At 46.7% G+C, this 19,078-nt stretch overlaps 1 protein-coding gene across 1 annotated transcript in view; it reads left to right on the top strand.

Annotated features, from left to right (window-relative positions):
* The first annotated feature begins 287 nt into the window (after positions 1-287).
* Positions 288-19,078, top strand: part of LOC121540807 (secretory carrier-associated membrane protein 2-like) — a 31,086-nt gene continuing 12,295 nt past the window's right edge. The window contains exons 1-5 of the mRNA XM_045207687.1: positions 288-421; positions 10,744-10,821; positions 11,003-11,089; positions 13,253-13,301; positions 14,681-14,809. Of these exons, the coding sequence (XP_045063622.1) occupies positions 365-421; positions 10,744-10,821; positions 11,003-11,089; positions 13,253-13,301; positions 14,681-14,809 (400 nt within the window). The 5' untranslated portion in view covers positions 288-364. The remainder of the gene's footprint in view (positions 422-10,743; positions 10,822-11,002; positions 11,090-13,252; positions 13,302-14,680; positions 14,810-19,078) is intronic.

The following is a 19,078-nucleotide window of genomic DNA, read 5'->3' as shown; positions in this document are numbered from 1 at the left end:
TTATCTAACTGAAGCTACATTAGCTTAGAGAATGTTTCCAAATGATTGTGTTTTTAATTATTGGCCTAGCTAGTGCCATTAATATATATTGAATTGTGTCCTCATTTTGGTATTAAAAACATGTATATTTGGTATTAAATAAATCGCAGTCATCTGTGTCCCAAAACATCTATTTTGATCTACAGGTGGCGCACTTTACTTGACTATCCAACTGACGTAACTGTAATTCTCGTATGTAGCCGACGTCCGCGCGCACTTAACTCCATTTGAGGAAATAACCTGTGAAAGAAAAAGCGGAGCATAGCAAGCGATAGGAGGACTATATTGTTTATACTTTGAGGATATATTATAAAACGCAATTAAAATGTCGGGATTTGATGATAACCCATTTGCAGAGTCGTCCAATATTAACCCTTTCCAGGTAATACACTTTTATTTTACACACGAGTTGATACAAAGTTGCCGCTAACTTTTGACCAAGACTTGCTACAAAGTAACACACAGGACACGTGTTGGTTGTATCTGGGTTTGTCTTGATTCAAGCAACATGGTATTTGACAAGGGTTTAGCCACTCATTTGTCCCCATTGTCTGCAAATCAGGGTGGGTTGTCGCCATCTCTCTCAGATACAGGAAGTTGCAAAAGTAACAGTACAAATCTGATAAAGTAAATAGCTTACAAATTAATAAATAAGACTGTTAGTCTACTATGCTTTCTCAGCAAAGACTGCTAAATGGTTACAAAGTAGGGCCTATGAAATTCCACAAGTGAATGCAACAATGTCTTGTCATCTTTTTTTCATGAACCTACACAATGCGGTTTACCTTTAATATAATATGCCATTTAGCAGACGCTTTTATCCAAAGCGTGTGCATACATACAATGTGTGCATACATTTTTATGTATGGGTGGTCCCGGGGATCGAACCCACTACCCTGGCGTTACAAGCGCCATGCTCTACCAATTGAGCTACAGAGGACCACTTTTAGAGGGGAACAGACGTCATAGCCTCCAGGATGTCTAGGCTTACAGTTCAGTTGCACCTTTTACAAAGGGCATATCTCAGAACACCAATTAGGCTACAAAGTGTCTTCACTCCAACACAGAATGTGGGTGTAAAATGTAACGGAACAAATTGTAGCCTCTAACAGATCGGGTTAAAGGATCTCTGGCCACCAAGAAGAGATCGGGTTAAAGGATCTCTGGCCACCAAGAAGAGATCGGGTTAAAGGATCTCTGGCCACCAAGAAGAGATCGGGTTAAAGGATCTCTGGCCACCAAGAAGAGATCGGGTTAAAGGATCTCTGGCCACCAAGAAGAGATCGGGTTAAAGGATCTCTGGCCATCAAGGAAGTGTGAGAGGGATAGTCTGAACAAACTCTATTGCACATCAGCGAAAAAATTGTATACACAGGCTAGGCATGAATATCAATTCTCAGTTCTATGCTCAAGAGTAGTAGCCTGAATTTCACTCAGAATGTAGGCTACAGCTTTTTGCAACACTGCAAAACTGGGAAATGTTTCCTGTGAATACTGTAGCACATTCTGCTTTATTGACTAGAGACACAGCTGGGAACTCCATTAAACAGGAGGTTAAATTGTCCTATTTCAGCATCTTACCTCCACAAGTCTGGTTCATCCATGGGAGCAATTTCCAAACGCCTGAAGGTACCACGTTCATCTGTACAAACAATAGTACGCAAGTATAAACACCATAGGACCAAGCAGCCGTCATACCGCTCAGGAAGGGAAGGAGACACGTTCTGTCTCCTGGAGATGAACTTACTTTGGTGCGAAAAGTGCAAATCAATCCCAGAACAACAGCAAAGGACCTTGTGAAGATGCTGGCGGAAACAGGTACAAAAGTATCTATATCCACAGTAAAACAAGTCCTATATCGACATAACCTGAAAGGCCGCTCAGCAAGGAAGAAGCCACTGCTCCAAAACCGCCATTAAAAAAGCCAGACTACGGTTTGCAACTGCACATGGGGACAAAGATTGTACTTTTTGGAGAAATGTCCTCTGGTCTGATGAAACAAAATAGAACTGTTTGGCATAATGACCATCGTTATGTTTGGAGGAAAAAGGGGGTCACTTGCAAGCCGAAGAAAACCATCCCAACCGTGAAGCACAGGGGTGGCAGCATCATGCTGTTGGGGTGCTTTGCTGCAATAGGGACTGGTGCACTTCACAAAATAGATGGCATCTTGAGGAAGGCAAATTATGTGGATATATTGAAGCAACATCTCAAGACATCAGTCAGGAAGTTAAAGCTTGGTTGCAAATGGGTCTTCCAAATGGACAATGACCCCAAGCATACTTCCAAAGTTGTGGCAAAATGGCTTAAGGACAACAATAGATCATTTGTGGGCAGAACTGAAAAAGCGGGTGCGAGCAAGGAGGCCTACAAACCTGACTCAGTTACACCAGCTCTGTCAGGAGGAATGGGCCAAAATTCACCCAACTTATTGTGGGAAGCTTGTGGAAGGCTACCTGAAACGTTTGACCCAAGTTAAACCATTTAAAGGCAATGCTACCAAATACGAATTGAGTGTATGTAAACTTCTGACCCACTGGGAATGTGATGAAAGAAATAAAAGCTGAAATAAATAATTCTCGCTACTATTATTCTGACATTTCACATTCTTAAAATAAAGTGGTGATCCTAACTGACCTAAGACAGGGAATTGTTACTAGGATTAAATGTCAGGAATTGTTAAAAACTGAGTTTAAATGTATTTGGCTGAGGTGTATGTAAACCTCAGACTTCAACTGTATGTTCATTATTGAAAGCAGGTGTGTCTCCTCATCCTTGGGAATGTGTCCAGGTGTGTCAATAAAACGCCAATCAGAGTATAAGGCCAATGTATGTCACGTCACTTCCTGACCTCGTGTGTGACACATAATCATGTGCTGTCGGCATCATGTGCTGGGAACACACTGACTCTCCCACCTGTTTATATCAGCACAATGACCCAGTCAGAACACGCTGACTCTCCCACCTGTTTATATCAGCACTATGACCCAGTCAGAACAGACTGACTCTCCCACCTGTTTATATCAGCACTATGACCCAGTCAGAACGCACTGACTTTCCCACCTGTTTATATCAGCACTATGACCCAGTCAGAACACACTGACTCTCCCACCTGTTTATATCAGCACTATGACCCAGTCAGAACAGACTGACTCTCCCACCTGTTTGTATCAGCACTATGACCCAGTCAGAACGCACTGACTCTCCCACCTGTTTATATCAGCACTATGACCCAGTCAGAACAGACTGACTCTCCCACCTGTTTATATCAGCACTATGACCCAGTCAGAACAGACTGACTCTCCCACCTGTTTATATCAGCACTATGACCCAGTCAGAACAGACTGACTCTCCCACCTGTTTATATCAGCACTATGACCCAGTCAGAACACACTGACTCTCCCACCTGTTTATATCAGCACTATGACCCGGGTCTCTCCTGGATTCTGTTTGTATTACTCTCTGCAGTGCTCTCAGACCAGCTCTGAGCCATTGGGCTTTACATAAAATGTACTTAACGGTCCCGTAAAGTGTTAGCGTAGCCTTACAATCTTCTTCGTCTTAGCTCTCTCTCTCTCTCTCCCTCACTCAACCCCTCTGCCTTTGAGGAAAGAGTTAATGAATGTTTAGCACTGCCTTTGTCGTACAGCTGTTAGTCAGTGATTCCATAACTGTGTTCCAAATGGCACCTTATAGTACACAACTTATGATCACTATGTAGGGAGTATGGTCACTATGTAGGGAATATGGTCACTATGTAGGGAATATGCTCACTATGTAGGGAATATGGTCACTATGTAGGGAGTATGGTCACTATGTAGGGAATATGATCACTGTGTAGGGAATATGATCACTGTGTAGGGAATATGGTCACTGTGTAGGGAATATGATCACTGTGTAGGGAATATGATCACTGTGTAGGGAATATGATCACTGTGTAGGGAATATGATCACTGTGTAGGGAATATGATCACTGTGTAGGGAATATGGTCACTATGTAGGGAATATGGTCACTATGTAGGAAATATGATCACTATGTAGGGGATATGATCACTATGTAGGGGATATGATCACTATGTAGGGAATATGGTCACTGTGTAGGGAATATGATCACTATGTAGGAAATATGATCACTATGTAGGGGATATGATCACTGTGTAGGGAATATGATCACTGTGTAGGGAATATGATCACTGTGTAGGGAATATGATCACTGTGTAGGGAATATGGTCACTGTGTAGGGAATATGATCACTGTGTAGGGAATATGATCACTGTGTAGGGAATATGATCACTGTGTAGGGAATATGATCACTGTGTAGGGGATATGATCACTGTGTAGGGAATATGATCACTGTGTAGGGAATATGATCACTGTGTAGGGAATATGGTCACTGTGTAGGGAATATGATCAATGTGTAGGGAATATGATCACTGTGTAGGGAATATGATCACTGTGTAGGGAATATGATCATTGTGTAGGGAATATGATCATTGTGTAGGGAATATGATCACTGTGTAGGGAATATGGTCACTGTGTAGGGAATATGGTCACTGTGTAGGGAATATGGTCACTGTGTAGGGAATATGATCATTGTGTAGGGAATATGATCACTGTGTAGGGAATATGATCACTATGTAGGGAATATGGTCACTGTGTAGGGAATATGATCACTGTGTAGGGAATATGATCACTGTGTAGGGAATATGATCACTGTGTAGGGAATATGATCATTGTGTAGGGAATATGATCACTGTGTAGGGAATATGATCACTGTGTAGGGAATATGATCACTGTGTAGGGAATATGATCATTGTGTAGGGAATATGATCACTGTGTAGGGAATATGATCACTGTGTAGGGAATATGATCACTATGTAGGGAATATGATCAAACTCAAACTGGACTCGGGTTTGAAACTTCAAGTCCAACTGGACTTGGGGGTTGAAATATCAAGTCCAACTGGACTCGGGGTTGAAATATCAAGTCAAACTGGACTCGGGGGTGGAAATATCAAGTCAAACTGGACTCGGGGGTGGAAATATCAAGTCAAACTGGACTCGGGGGTGGAAATATCAAGTCAAACTGAAATCCGGGTTGAAATATCAAGTCAAACTGGACTCCGGTGTCACGGTTTACTAAGCCAGAACCCAGAAGCAGACCAGGACAAGGTGAGTTGAAACGAAGGTGAGTATTTATTTAACAGATTCAAAAAAACGATGTAGAATAATCCAGGGGACAGAGTGGACGGCGGAGATGAGTTGGTGGAGGTGCAGTGGTAGATCCAAGAATGGCTCGGCAGCCGCCGACAACCAGGCAGGGGTTGGGTGAAGGTTCCGGGAGATTGACTGCAGATAGAAACAAAACGGAGGTAAGTACACGGCAAGCCAACAAGGTGCAAAACAACAAAACTAACGCTAGAAACTCCAAGGCTGATACACTGACAAACATACTGTTCATGGCTAACGATCCGGCAGGGAATGGATGTCAGGTCAGGGCTTAAGAAGGGTGATGATCAGGACCAGGTGTGCAGACCGCTGATGAGATGCAGGTGCGGTTAATCGGGAGATCTCCCGCCTAGCAACGTCGCCCGGTAACCAGGCCGGGAGCGTTCACGAACCCTCAGGAAACTGGAGATTCCGAGCAGAAAAATGGCAACACAGGCAGGAACCAACTCAGGATGCAGGGTTCATGACAGTACCCCCCCTCCGACGAACGCCACCGGGCGGACTACCCGGAGCGCCAGGATGGAGGCGGTAGAAGTCACGAAGGAGGTCAGCATCCAGGATCTGGCGCCGAGGAATCCAACTCCTCTCTTCAGGACCATCACCTCCCAGTCCACGAGATACTGGAAACCCCGGCCCCGCCCGTCTGGAATCCATAATGCGGCGCACCGTGTAGGCAGGACCACCTCCGATCATCCGAGGGGGAGAGGAGGAGGCGGAGGGGGTAACAGAGGACTGAGGAGAACAGGTTTGAGGCAGGAGACATGAAAGGTGGGATGGACTCTGAGCGTTCTAGGTAACTTGAGTCGAACCGCCACAGGATTGATCACCTTCTCCACCACAAACGGACCAATGAACTTCGGTGACAGTTTCTTAGACTCAGTCCGCAGAGGAAGATCCGGTGTGGCCAACCAGACCCTATCTCCGATGGTATAGGTGGGGCGGGAATCCGCGGCGATTCGCCTGGAGCTGATACCGGTCAGAAACTCTAAGGAGGGCCTTTCTGGCCCGATGCCAGGTCCGGTGGCAACGACGAATGTGGGCCTGAACAGAGGGCACTGAGAGATCCTTCTCCTGAGAAGGGAAACAAGGGAGGTTGGTAGCCATACAGGCACTGGAAGGGAGACATCCCAGTGGCAGATGTAGGGAGAGTATTGTGGGCATACTCAACCCAAGGCAACTGAGAGACCCAGGAGGTGGGGTTGGAGGAGACAAGGCAGCGTAGCGTGGATTCCATCTTCTGGTTGGCTCTCTCCGCCTGACCATTAGATTGGGGGGTGAAAACCAGATGTGAGACTGACTGTAGCTCCAATGGCCAAACAGAAAGACTTCCAGACAGCAGAGGTAAACTGAGGGCCACGGTCGGAAACTATGTCACTGGGCAACCCGTGGACCCTGAAAACGTCCCTAACCAGGATCTCGGACGTCTCAGAGGCCGAGGGGAAGCTTGGAAATGGGCACAAAGTGGGCGAACTTGCTGAATCTGTCCACGATAGTCAGAATGACCGTGTTCCCCTCAGAGGAGGGCAACCCAGTGACAAAGTCCAGGGGCTAGATGCGACCATGGTCGCGGGAAATAGGGAGGGGGTGAAGTAGTCCAGAGCTGGGCCGGTTGGCACTCTTATTCTGCGCACACACTTGACAGGCAGCAACAAACCTCAGAGTATCTTCTCCCATGGCCGGCCACCAAAATCGTCTCGCGAAGTAACGCCATCGTCCGGGCCACGCCAGGGTGACAAGCCATCTTGCTGGCGTGGGACCATTGGAGGACAGCAGAACGAACCGACTCAGGCACAAACAAACGACCGGGTGGACCGTTACCGGGACCGGGCTGCGTCCCGAAGGGCCGCCATAACCTCCTCCTCAATCCTCCACATAACTGCTCCCACGACACAGTTCCGGGAAGAATCGTCTCGGTCTTGGCCCCACTCTCCTCCGTCTTGGAGAACATCCGGGACAAGGCGTCCGCCTTGCCGTTCTTAGACCCAGGTCGGAACGTCAGGGAAAAATTAAAGCGTCCGAAAAACAAAGCCCACCTGGCCTGACGGGAGTTGAGATGTCTAGCCGATTGCACGTAAGCAAGATTCTTGTGGTCGGTCCAGACAATAAACAGTTGCTCCGCCCCCTCCAACCAGTGGCGCCACTCCTCCAAGGCAAGCTTCACCGCGAGAAGCTCCCGGTTACCCACATCGTAGTTCCTCTCCGCAGACGAAAGACGACGAGAGTAGTAGGCGCAGGGATGGAGTTTCCCGTCAGTGGAGCATCGCTGGGACAGGATGGCGCCAACCCCCACATCAGACGCATCCACTTCCACGACGAACTGACGTGTCAGGTTGAGAGAGAATCGGTGCGTTGGTGAATCGCCTCTTCAAATCCAGGAACGCTCGGTCCGCCTCAGGGTTCCAACTGAAGGTCCTGGTACTGGAAGTCAGGGCAGTTAAAGGAGCGGCCACACGGCTGTAATCCCGGATGAATCTGCGATAGAAATTCGCAAACCCCAGAAACCTCTGGAGCTGCAATCTCGTACCGGGCTGGGCCCATTCCAGAACCGCCCTAACCTTCTCCTGGTCCATCCTGATCTCTCCCCTGGAGATGATGTACCCGAGGAAGGATGTAGTGTGGGCGTGAAATTCGCACTTCTCGGCCTTCACGAACAGGCGATTCTCCAACAATCGCTGCAGAACCTGCCTGACATGCTGGACGTGGCTGGAAGGTTCCTTCGAGAAGATAAGAATGTCATCCAGGTAAACAAACACAAAGAGACCGATCATATCTCTCAGGACGTCATTCACCATACTCTGGAACACTGCTGGAGCATTGGTCAGTCCAAACGGCATCACCTGATACTCAAGTGACCCATCGGTGTATTGAAACCCGTCAACCACTCGTCCCCTCTCTGATCCGGACCAGGTGATACGCATTGCGTAGGTCTAGCTTGGTGAACACAGTAGCACCCTGTAAGGAGTCGAAGGCAGAGCTCATCAAGGGCAGGGGATACTTGTTCTTGACCGTGATATCATTCAACCCCCGATAATCAATACACGGTCGAAGAGAGCCATCCTTCTTACCCACAAAGAAGAATCCTGCCCCAGGGGTGATGATGAGGACGAATGAGACCAGCCGCTAGGGACTCCTTGATGTAGGTCTCCAACGCCTCACGTTCAGGTCGGGGAGATGCTGTATAACCGTCCTTGGGATAGACAGCTCCAGGGAACAGGTTTATGGCACAGTCATATGGTCGGTGGGGGAGGGGAGTGACAGAGCCCTCTGCTTACTGAACACTTCCCCCAAATCGTGATATGTCTCGGGAACCAGGGACAAATCTGGGGTCTAGCCTCAATCACCTGACTGGGAACAGAATGGGAACAGGCAGTCTTGAGGCAGTTAGCATGACACTCAAGGCTCCAACTAGTTACCTTGCCAGTCACCCAATCGAACGTGGGATTGTGTTCTTTCAGCCAGGGGTATCCAAGGACCAGAGGAACATGGGAAGAAGGCAGAATGAAGAATGAGATCACCTCAGAATGATTCCCTGACAACAGCATCTTAACCGGTTCAGTCCTCATCGTGATACGTGCCAGACTACTGCCGTTCAGAGTGGTAGCTTCAATGGCTTCGGTAATCGCTCCTTGGAAAGCCCCAGCTGTTCCACCACTTCGGCATCAATAAAGCTTCCATCGGCACCTGAATCGACGAAAGCGTTAATCGCTAGACTCTGATTCCTATTCATGAGGGTAGCCGGAAACGGGGTCTGACAGAGGTATTGAGAGGTTGAAACTGGCTCGCTAAAAGTCCTCCCAACTTTAGCGAGCCGAGCAGTTTGACGACCGCGGGAACAAGTGGACGGGGCCCCATTGCTTCTCCCTCCTTCTCTCTCGAACTCGGTTATCCACCCGAATAGACAAGGCTACCAAGCTGTCCAGGTCACTAGGCTCCGGATAGGAGATCAACTCATCCTTGAGCTGCTCCGACAGCCCCTGGTAAAAGGCCGCTTGCAGAGACTCCTCATTCCACCCACTCTCCACAGCCAAAGTCCTGAACTCGATCACGAAGTCGGCAACGCTCCGCAGTTCCTTGGGCGAGCGAAAACAGGCGCCTAGCTGCGTCCATACCTCGGACGGGATGGTCAAATAGCTTCCTCATCTCGGCCGTGAACTCCTGGTATGAGGCCATGCAGGTGTCCTGTTGTTCCCAAACGGCTGAAGCCCACTCCAGAGCTCAACCACGCAGCAACTCAATGACAAAGGCTATCCTAGCCTTGTCTGTGGCATAAGAGTGGGGCTGTAGATCGAACACTAATCCACACTGCATAAGGAAAGAACGGCATCTTCCCAACTCCCCCTCATATTTATCAGGCGCTGGAACCTTGGGCTCACGGAAGGGCACAGCTCCAGAAGCGGCAGGCGAGATGGGTGAAACCGGTCGTGGATTCTCCACCGGCAAACTGAGCTGAGCCTGGATCTTCGTCAGACTGGTAGAAAAGTTCAGAACGGACAAAGCTATCTCCTGTAGCGCCGTGCTATGTTGTCCCAACATCTTCTCCTGATGGGTAATGGCATGGCGAACAGAGTCCAGGTCCGCTGGGTTCATTTCTGGCCGGATCGTTCTGTCACGGTTTACTAAGCCAGAACCCAGAAGCAGACCAGGACAAGGTGAGTTGAAACGAAGGTGAGTATTTATTTAACAGATTCAAAAAAACTATGTAGAATAATCCAGGGGACAGAGTGGACGGCGGAGATGAGTTGGTGGAGGTGCAGTGGTAGATCCAAGAATGGCTCGGCAGCCGCCGACAACCAGGCAGGGGTTGGGTGAAGGTTCCGGGAGATTGACTGCAGATAGAAACAAAACGGAGGTAAGTACACGGCAAGCCAACAAGGTGCAAAACAACAAAACTAACGCTAGAAACTCCAAGGCTGATACACTGACAAACATACTGTTCATGGTTAACGCATCCGGCAGGGAATGGATGTCAGGTCAGGGCTTAAGAAGGGTGATGATCAGGACCAGGTGTGCAGACCGCTGATGAGATGCAGGTGCGGTTAATCGGGAGATCTCCCGCCTAGCAACGTCGCCAGCAACCAGGCCGAGCGTTCACGAACCCTCAGGAAACTGGAGATTCCGAGCAGAAAAATGGCAACACAGGCAGGAACCGACTCAGGATGCAGGGTTCATGACATCCGGGTTGAGCGTGGTTGTCCCGACTGACCTTCCATACACTGTTTTACTTCAGGAAATGAAGCTTCTTGAGCTATTCGGCCTCTCGAAATATCACAAGAATTGATAAGCAATCTCTTTTATATGAGTTCTGGTATTAAAGGCTACGTACGTCACATGTGAACGCCGCCATTGTTGCAACACATTCTTTCTGCAATGGATGGATAGTCCTATTAGATGAGACTATAATTACGTTGAACGTAATGCTAATGAGAATGAGCTGATTGTTGCATATACAGAATAACAATTTGTTGTTTTGTTTCAGGATCCCTCGGTTACAGAAGTGACCAACTCTGGCGTAAACCACATTGAGCAATTGAACCCTTTCCCATACCATCATACGGTAAAATCACCTGCTTTTTACCCCTGCACGCGCACACACACACACACTCACTCACTCACTGATCAAAACTACAGTAACTGACGTTGAATAGATTGATGCCCCTTTGATCACAGATTGCTGTATTGTGTGTTGGCTTTTGTTCCGCCTTTTCGCAGTCTGCCATGTGTATTTCCTGTTTCAGGATAGCCTATCAGGGCCCACCATTCCGGCCTCCACGATCCTTTCCCAGCCTGCCGTGCTGCAGCCGTCAACAGAGCCCAGCCCACAGGTCAGTGATGTCACTGGACGGCGCTTGTCACTAGTTTTACTATGGAACCAAAAGCCATCAATGTCTTCACATAAGAATGAAAATATGTACTGTACTCTACTTGTCCATACTGACTTAAAGAAGCTATATGGAACGTTTTGCTTCTGGGTGTTAGAGTAAGCCAAAAGGGTTCCCTTAAATCTGCAGATATATGGTCCATAAATGAGCTGATTGGCCAGAAAGGGACGCACCTCTCCACACCCATGAGCAAAAGTATATATTGTTTGCCTCAAACTATTTGTGTGGTTACATGTGATTAGAAATGGAATAGCCTAGTATTGGTCTTCACAAAGTTTGCTGCTTCAGTGTTATGAGATATTATTGTCAGATGTTACTATGGTATACTGAAGTATAATTACAAGCATTCCATAAATGTCAAAGGCTTTTATTGACAATTACATTAAGTTTATGCAAAGAGTCAATATTTGCAGTGTTGACCCTTCTTTTCAAGACCTCTGCAATCCGCCCCAGGCATGCTGTCAATTAACTTCTGGGCCACATCCTGACTGATGGCAGCCCATTCTTGCATAATCAATGCTTGGAGTTTGTCAGAATTTGTGGGTTTTTGTTTGTCCACCCGCCTCTTGAGGATCGACCACAAGTTCTCAATGGGATTAAGGTCTGGGGAGTTTCCTGGCCATGGACCCGAGCCACTTAGTTATCACTTTTGCCTTATGGCAAGGTGCTCCATCATGCTGGAAAAGGCATTGGTTGTCACCAAACTGTTCTTGGATGGTTGGGAGAAGTTGCTCCCAGAGGATGTGTTGGTACCATTCTTTATTCATGGCTGTGTTCTTAGGCAAAATTGTGAGTGAGCCCACTCCCTTGGCTGAGAAGCAACCCCACACATGAATGGTCTCAGGATGCTTTACTGTTGGCATGACACAGGACTGATGGTAGCGCTCACCTTGTCTTCTCCGGACAAGGTGTTTTCCAGATGCCCCAAACAATCGGAAAGGGGATTCATCAGAGAAAATGACTTTACCCCAGTCCTCAGCAGTCCAATCCCTGTACCCTTTTGCAGAATATCAGTCTGTCCCTGATGTTTTTCCTGGAGAAATTGGCTTCTTTGCTGCCCTTCTTGACACCAGGCCATCCTCCAAAAGTATTCGCCTCACTGTGCATTTAGATGCACTCACACCTGCCTGCTGCCATTCCTGAGTAAGCTCTGCACTGGTGGTGCCCCGATCCCGCAGCTGAATCAACTTTAGGATACGGTCCTGGCGCTTGCTGGACTTTCTTGGGCGCCCTGATGCCTTCTTTACAACAATTGAACCTCTCTCCTTGAAGTTCTTGATGGTCCGATAAATGGTTGATTTAGGTGCAATCTTACTAGCAGCAATATCCTTGCCTGTGAAGCCCTTTTTGTACAAAGCAATGATGACGGCACGTGTTTCCTTGCAGGTAACCATGGTTAACAGAGGAAGAACAATGATTTCAAGCACCACCCTCCTTTTAAAGCTTCCAGTCTGTTATTCTAACTCAATCAGCATGACAGAGTGATCTCCAGCCGTGTCCTCGTCAACACTCTCACCTGTGTTAACGAGAGAATCACTGACATGATGGCAGCTGGTCCTTTTGTGTTTTTTGGGGATTAAGTTCAGTTTCATGGCAAAGAGGGATTTTGCAATTAATCTGATCAGTCTTCATGACATTCTGGAGTATATGCAAATTGCCATCATCAAAACTGAGGCAGCAGACTTTGTGAAAATTAGTATTTGTGATATTCTCAATTTTTTTTACCACGACTGTATGTATGTGAACCATACAGCCAACAATCAAGCCAAAATGCCACCTGTCCTCTCTCTCCACTCCAAAATGCCACCTGTCCTCTCTCTCCACTCCAAAATGCCACCTGTCCTCTCTCTCCACTCCAAAATGTCACCTGTCCTCTCTCTCCACTCCAAAATGCCACCTGTCCTCTCTTTCCACTCCAAAATGCCACCTGTCCTCTCTCTCCACTCCAAAATTCCACCTGTCCTCTCTCTCCACTCCAAAATGCCACCTGTCCTCTCTCTCCACTCCAAAATGTCACCTGTCCTCTCTCTCCACTCCAAAATGTCACCTGTCCTCTCTCTCCACTCCAAAATGTCACCTGTCCTCTCTCCCCTCCTGTCCCTGCAGGCCACGGAGCGCAGAGAGCAGGAGTTGCAGAGCAGGGGCGGCTCAACAGGTCACTCCCTTCTCCTCACACCATATACCTCTGAACAAATCCTAGCCTCTCCTTCTCCCCACACCATATACCTCTGAACATATCCTAGCCTCTCCTTCTCCCCACACCATATACCTCTGAACATATCCTACCCTCTCCTTCTCCCCACACCATATACCTCTGAACAAATCCTAGCCTCTCCCTTCTCCTCACACCATATACCTCTGAACATATCCTACCCTAGACTCTCCTTCTCCCCACACCATATACATCTGAACATATCCTACCCTAGACTCTCCTTCTCCCCACACCATATACCTCTGAACATATCCTACCCTACCCTACCCTCTCCTTCTCCCCACACCATAGACCTCTGAACATATCCTACCCTACCCTCTCCTTCTCCCCACACCATAGACCTCTGAACATATCCTACCCTAGACTCTCCTTCTCCCCACACCATATACCTCTGAACATATCCTACCCTAGACTCTCCTTCTCCCCACACCATATACATCTGAACATATCCTACCCTAGACTCTCCTTCTCCCCACACCATATACCTCTGAACATATTCTACCCTCTCCTTCTCCCCACACCATATACCTCTGAACATATCCTACCCTAGACTCTCCTTCTCCCCACACCATATACATCTGAACATATCCTACCCTAGACTCTCCTTCTCCCCACACCATATACCTCTGAACATATCCTACCCTAGACTCTCCTTCTCCCCACACCATATACATCTGAACATATCCTACCCTAGACTCTCCTTCTCCCCACACCATATACCTCTGAACATATCCTACCCTAGACTCTCCTTCTCCCCACACCATATACATCTGAACATATCCTACCCACTCCCTTCTCCCCACACCATATACCTCTGAACATATCCTACCCTCTCCTTCTCCTCACACCGTAGACCTCTGAACATATCCTACCCTAGACTCTCCTTCTCCCCACATCATATACCTCTGAACATATCCTACCCTAGACTCTCCTTCTCCCCACAGAAGCCTCTTATTAGGTTTGGATCAACCCGTTTCAATTCAATCAAATCAGGAAGTAAACTGATATTCCTGGAGTCAATTCAGGAAGTAAACTGAAATACCTATCAGGAAGTAAACAGAAATTCCAGGAATTTCAGTTTCCTTTCTGAATCAACTGAATTGAAATGGAATTGACCCCAACCTCAGCCTCTTAGACACCCATTCACACCTCTACTTCAATTCAGTCAAACCAGGAAATTAATTGAAATTGTAATTCATGAATGGAAACATCTTCTTGGGAAATAGATGAGGATCAACAAGGATACATTTTACATTCTTGCAATAGAGCTTTTGAAAAAAGTGAATGATGACATATTAATCAATTAATTTGTATTTTAATAGGGAAGGAAAACAACTGGCCACCTCTTCCCAAGGCTTTTCCCATAAATCCTTGCTTCTACCAGGACTTCTCGGCAGAGATTCCCATGGAGTATCAGAGGGTCTGCAAGATGGTGTACTATCTGTGGATGTGTAAGTACACTGTGTGTGTGTGTGTGTGTGGTACTATCACAGAGACTGGTTAGTTACTTTGTTAAATACAGCAAAGATGCTAACTCATGGTATAGTTAAGCAATAAGGCCCGAGGAGGTGTGGTATATGGCCAATATACCACGGCTAAGGGCTGTTCTTATGCACGACGCAACGCGGAATGCGTGGATTCAGCCCTTAGCCGTGGTATATTGGCCATATATCACAAACCCCCGAGGAGCCTTATTGCTATTATAAACTGGTTACCAATGTACACTGCTCAAAAAAATAAAGGGAACACTTAAACAACACAATGTAACTCCAAATCAATCACACTTCTGTGAAATCAAACTGTCCACTTAGGAAGCAACACTGATTGACAATACATTTCACATGCTGTTGTGCAAATGGAATAGACAACAGGTGGAAATTCTAGGCAATTAGCAACACACCCCCAATAAAGGACTGGTTTTGCAGGTGGTGACCACAGACCACTTCTCAGTTCCTATGCTTCCTGGCTGATGTTTTGGTCACTTTTGAATGCTGGCGGTGCTTTCACTCTAGTGGTAGCATGAGACGGAGTCTACAACCCACACAAGGGGCTCAGGTAGTGCAGCTCATCCAGGATGGCACATCAATGCGAGCTGTGGCAAGAAGGTTTGCTGTGTCTGTCAGCGTAGTGTCCAGAGCATGGAGGCGCTACCAGGAGACAGGCCAGTACATCAGGAGACGTGGAGGAGGCCGTTGGAGGGCAACAACCCAGCAGCAGGACTGCTACCTCCGCCTTTGTGCAAGGAGGAGCAGGAGGAGCACTGCCAGAGCCCTGCAAAATGACCTCCAACAGGCCACAAATGTGCATGTGTCTGGTCAAACGGTCAGAAACAGACTCCATGAGGGTGGTATGAGGGCCCGACGTCCACAGGTGGGGGTTGTACTTACAGCCCAACACCGTGCAGGACGTTTGGCATTTGCCAGAGAACACCAAGATTGGCAAATTCGCCACTGGCGCCCTGTGCTCTTCACAGATTAAAGCAGGTTCACACTGAGCACATGTGACAGATGTGACAGAGTCTGGAGACGCTGTGGAGAACGTTCTGCTGCCTGCAACATCCTCCAGCATGACCGGTTTGGCGGTGGGTCAGTCATGGTGTGGGGTGGCATTTCTTTGGGGGGCCGCACAGCCCTCCATGTGCTCGGCCAGAGGTAGCCTGACTGCCATTAGGTACCTAGATGAGATCCTCAGACCCCTTGTGAGACCATATGCTGGTGCGGTTGGCCCTGGGTTCCTCCTAATGCAAGACAATGCTAGACCTCATGTGGCTGGAGTGTGTCAGCAGTTCCTGCAAGAGGAAGGCATTGATGCTATGGACTGGCCCGCCCGTTCCCCAGACCTGAATCCAATTGAGCACATCTGGGACATCATGTCTCGCTCCATCCACCAACGCACCACGTTGCACCACAGACTGTCCAGGAGTTGGCGGATGCTTTAGTCCAGGTCTGGGAGGAGATCCCTCAGGAGACCATCCGCCACCTCATCAGGAGCATGCCCAGGCATTGTAGGGAGGTCATACAGGCACGTGGAGGCCACACACACTACTGAGCCTCATTTTGACTTGTTTTAAGGACATTACATCAAAGTTGGATCAGCCTGTAGTGTGGTTTTCCACTTTAATTTTGAGGGTGACTCCAAATCCAGACCTCCATGGGTTGATACATTTGATTTCCATTGATCATTTTTGTGTGATTTAGTTGTCAGCACATTCAACTATGTAAAGAAAAAAGTATTTAATAAAGATTATTTCATTCATTCAGATCTAGGATGTGTTATTTTAGTGTTCCCTTAATTTCTTTGAGCAGTGTAATTAGAGCAGTAAAACTAAATGTTTTGTCATACCCGTGGTATAAGGTCTGATACAGTGGCTTGCGAAAGTATTCACCCCCCTTGGCATTTTTCCTATTTTGTTGCCTTACAACCTGGAGTTAAAATTGTTTTTTTGTGGGTTTGTATCATTTGATTTACACAACATGCCTACCACTTTGAAGACGCAAAATATTTTTTCTTGTGAAACAAATAGGAAATAAGACAAAAAAACAGAGAACTTGAGCGTGCATAACTATTCATCCCTCCAAAGTCAATACTTTGAAGAGCCACCTTTTGCAGCAATTACAGCTGAAAGTCTCTTGGGGTATGTCTCTATAAGCTTGGCACATCTAGCCACTGGGATTTTTGCCCATTCTTCAAGGCAAAACTGCTCCAGCTCCTTCAAGTTGGATGGGTTCCGCTGGTGTACAGCAATTTTAAGTCATACCACAGATTCTCAATTGGATTGAGGTCTGGGCTTTGACTAGGCCATTCCAAGACATTTAAATGTTTCCCCTTAAACCACTCGAGTGTTGCTTTAGCTAATTTTTTTTCTTTAAGTAATGGTGTTTTCATTCCACTCTTCCGTAATGGCCAGCTCTGTGGAGTGTATGGCTTAAAGTTGTCCTATGGACAGATACTCCAATCTCCGCTGTGGAGCTTTGCAGCTCCTTCAGGGTTATCTTTGGTTTCTTTGTTGCCTCTCTGATTAATGTCCTCCTTGCCTGACCGTGAGGTTTGGTGGGCGGCCCTCTCTGGGCAGGTTTGTTGTGGTGCCATATTTTTTCCATTTTTTAATAATGGATTTAATGGTGCTCCGTGGGAAAGTTTCCGATATTTTTTTATAACCCAACCCTTATCTGTACTTCTCCACAACTTTGTCCCTGACCTGTTTGGAGAGCTCCTTGGTCTTCATGGTGCCGCTTGCTTGGTGGTGCCCCTTGATTGGTGGTGTTGCGGACTCTGGAGCCTTTCAGAACAGGTGTATATAAACTGAAATCATGTGACAGATCATGTGACACTTAGATTGCACACAGGTGGACTTTATTTAACAAATGATGTGACTTCTGAAGGTAATTGGTTACACCAGATCTTATTTAGGGGATTCATAGCAAAGGAGGTGAATCCATGTGCACGCACCACTTTTCCATTATTTATTTTTTTGAAACAAGTTATTTTTTTTCATTTCACTTCAATTCACTTCATTCCACCAATTTTGACTATTTCGTGTATGTCCATTACATGAAATCCAAATAAAAATCCATTTAAATTACAGGTTGTAATGCAACAAAATAGGAAAAACGCAAAGGGGGATGAATACTTTTGCAAGGCACTGTATACCACGGCTGTCAGCCAATTAAAATTCAGGACTCAAACCACCCAGTTTATAATGTAATGTCAGGCCTGCAGGTGCACAGAGCTAATATATACCTGTACCATCTATATCTATATATATCTATGCTTATCTATACCTGTACCATCTACAGTGGGGAGAACAAGTATTTGATACACTGCCGATTTTGCAGGTTTTCCTACTTACAAAGCATGTAGACGTCTGTAATTTTTATCATAGGTACACTTCAACTGTGAGAGATGGAATCTAAAACAAAAATCCTGAAAATCACATTGTATGATTTTTTAGTAATTAATTTCCATTTTATTGCATGACATACAGTGGGGAAAAAAAGTATTTAGTCAGCCACCAATTGTGCAAGTTCACCCACTTAAAAAGATGAGAGAGGCCTGCAATTTTCATCATAGATACACGTCAACTATGACAGACAAAATGAGAAATAAAATCCAGAAAATCACATTGCAGGATTTTTTATGAATTTATTTGCAAATTATGGTGGACAATAAGTATTTGGTCACCTACAAACAAGCAAGATTTCTGGCTCTCACAGACCTGTAACTTCTTCTTTAAGAGGCTCCTCTGTCCTCCACTCGTTACCTGTATTAATGGCACCTGTTTGAACTTGTTATCAGTATAAAAGACACCTGTCCACAACCTCAAACAGTCACACTCCAAACTCCACTATGGCCAAGACCAAAGAGCTGTCAAAGGACACCAGAAACAAAATTGTAGACCTGCACCCAGGCTGGAAGACTGAATCTGCAATAGGTAAGCAGCTTGGTTTGAAGAAATCAACTGTGGGAGCAATTATTAAGAAATGGAAGACATACAAGACCACTGATAATCTCCCTCGATCTGGGGCTCCACGCAAGATCTCACCTCGTGGGGTCAAAATGATCACAAGAACGGTGAGCAAAAATCCCAGAACCACACGGGGACCTAGTGAATGACCTGCAGAGAGCTGGGACCAAAGTAACAAAGCCTACCATCAGTAACACACTACGCGCCAGGGACTCAAATCCTGCAGTGCCAGACGTGTACCCCTGCTTAAGCCAGT

This window comes from Coregonus clupeaformis, chromosome 26, assembly GCF_020615455.1.
Source record: "Coregonus clupeaformis isolate EN_2021a chromosome 26, ASM2061545v1, whole genome shotgun sequence".
Lineage (NCBI taxonomy): Eukaryota > Metazoa > Chordata > Actinopteri > Salmoniformes > Salmonidae > Coregonus > Coregonus clupeaformis.
This window is presented reverse-complemented; position numbering and strand designations above follow the sequence as displayed.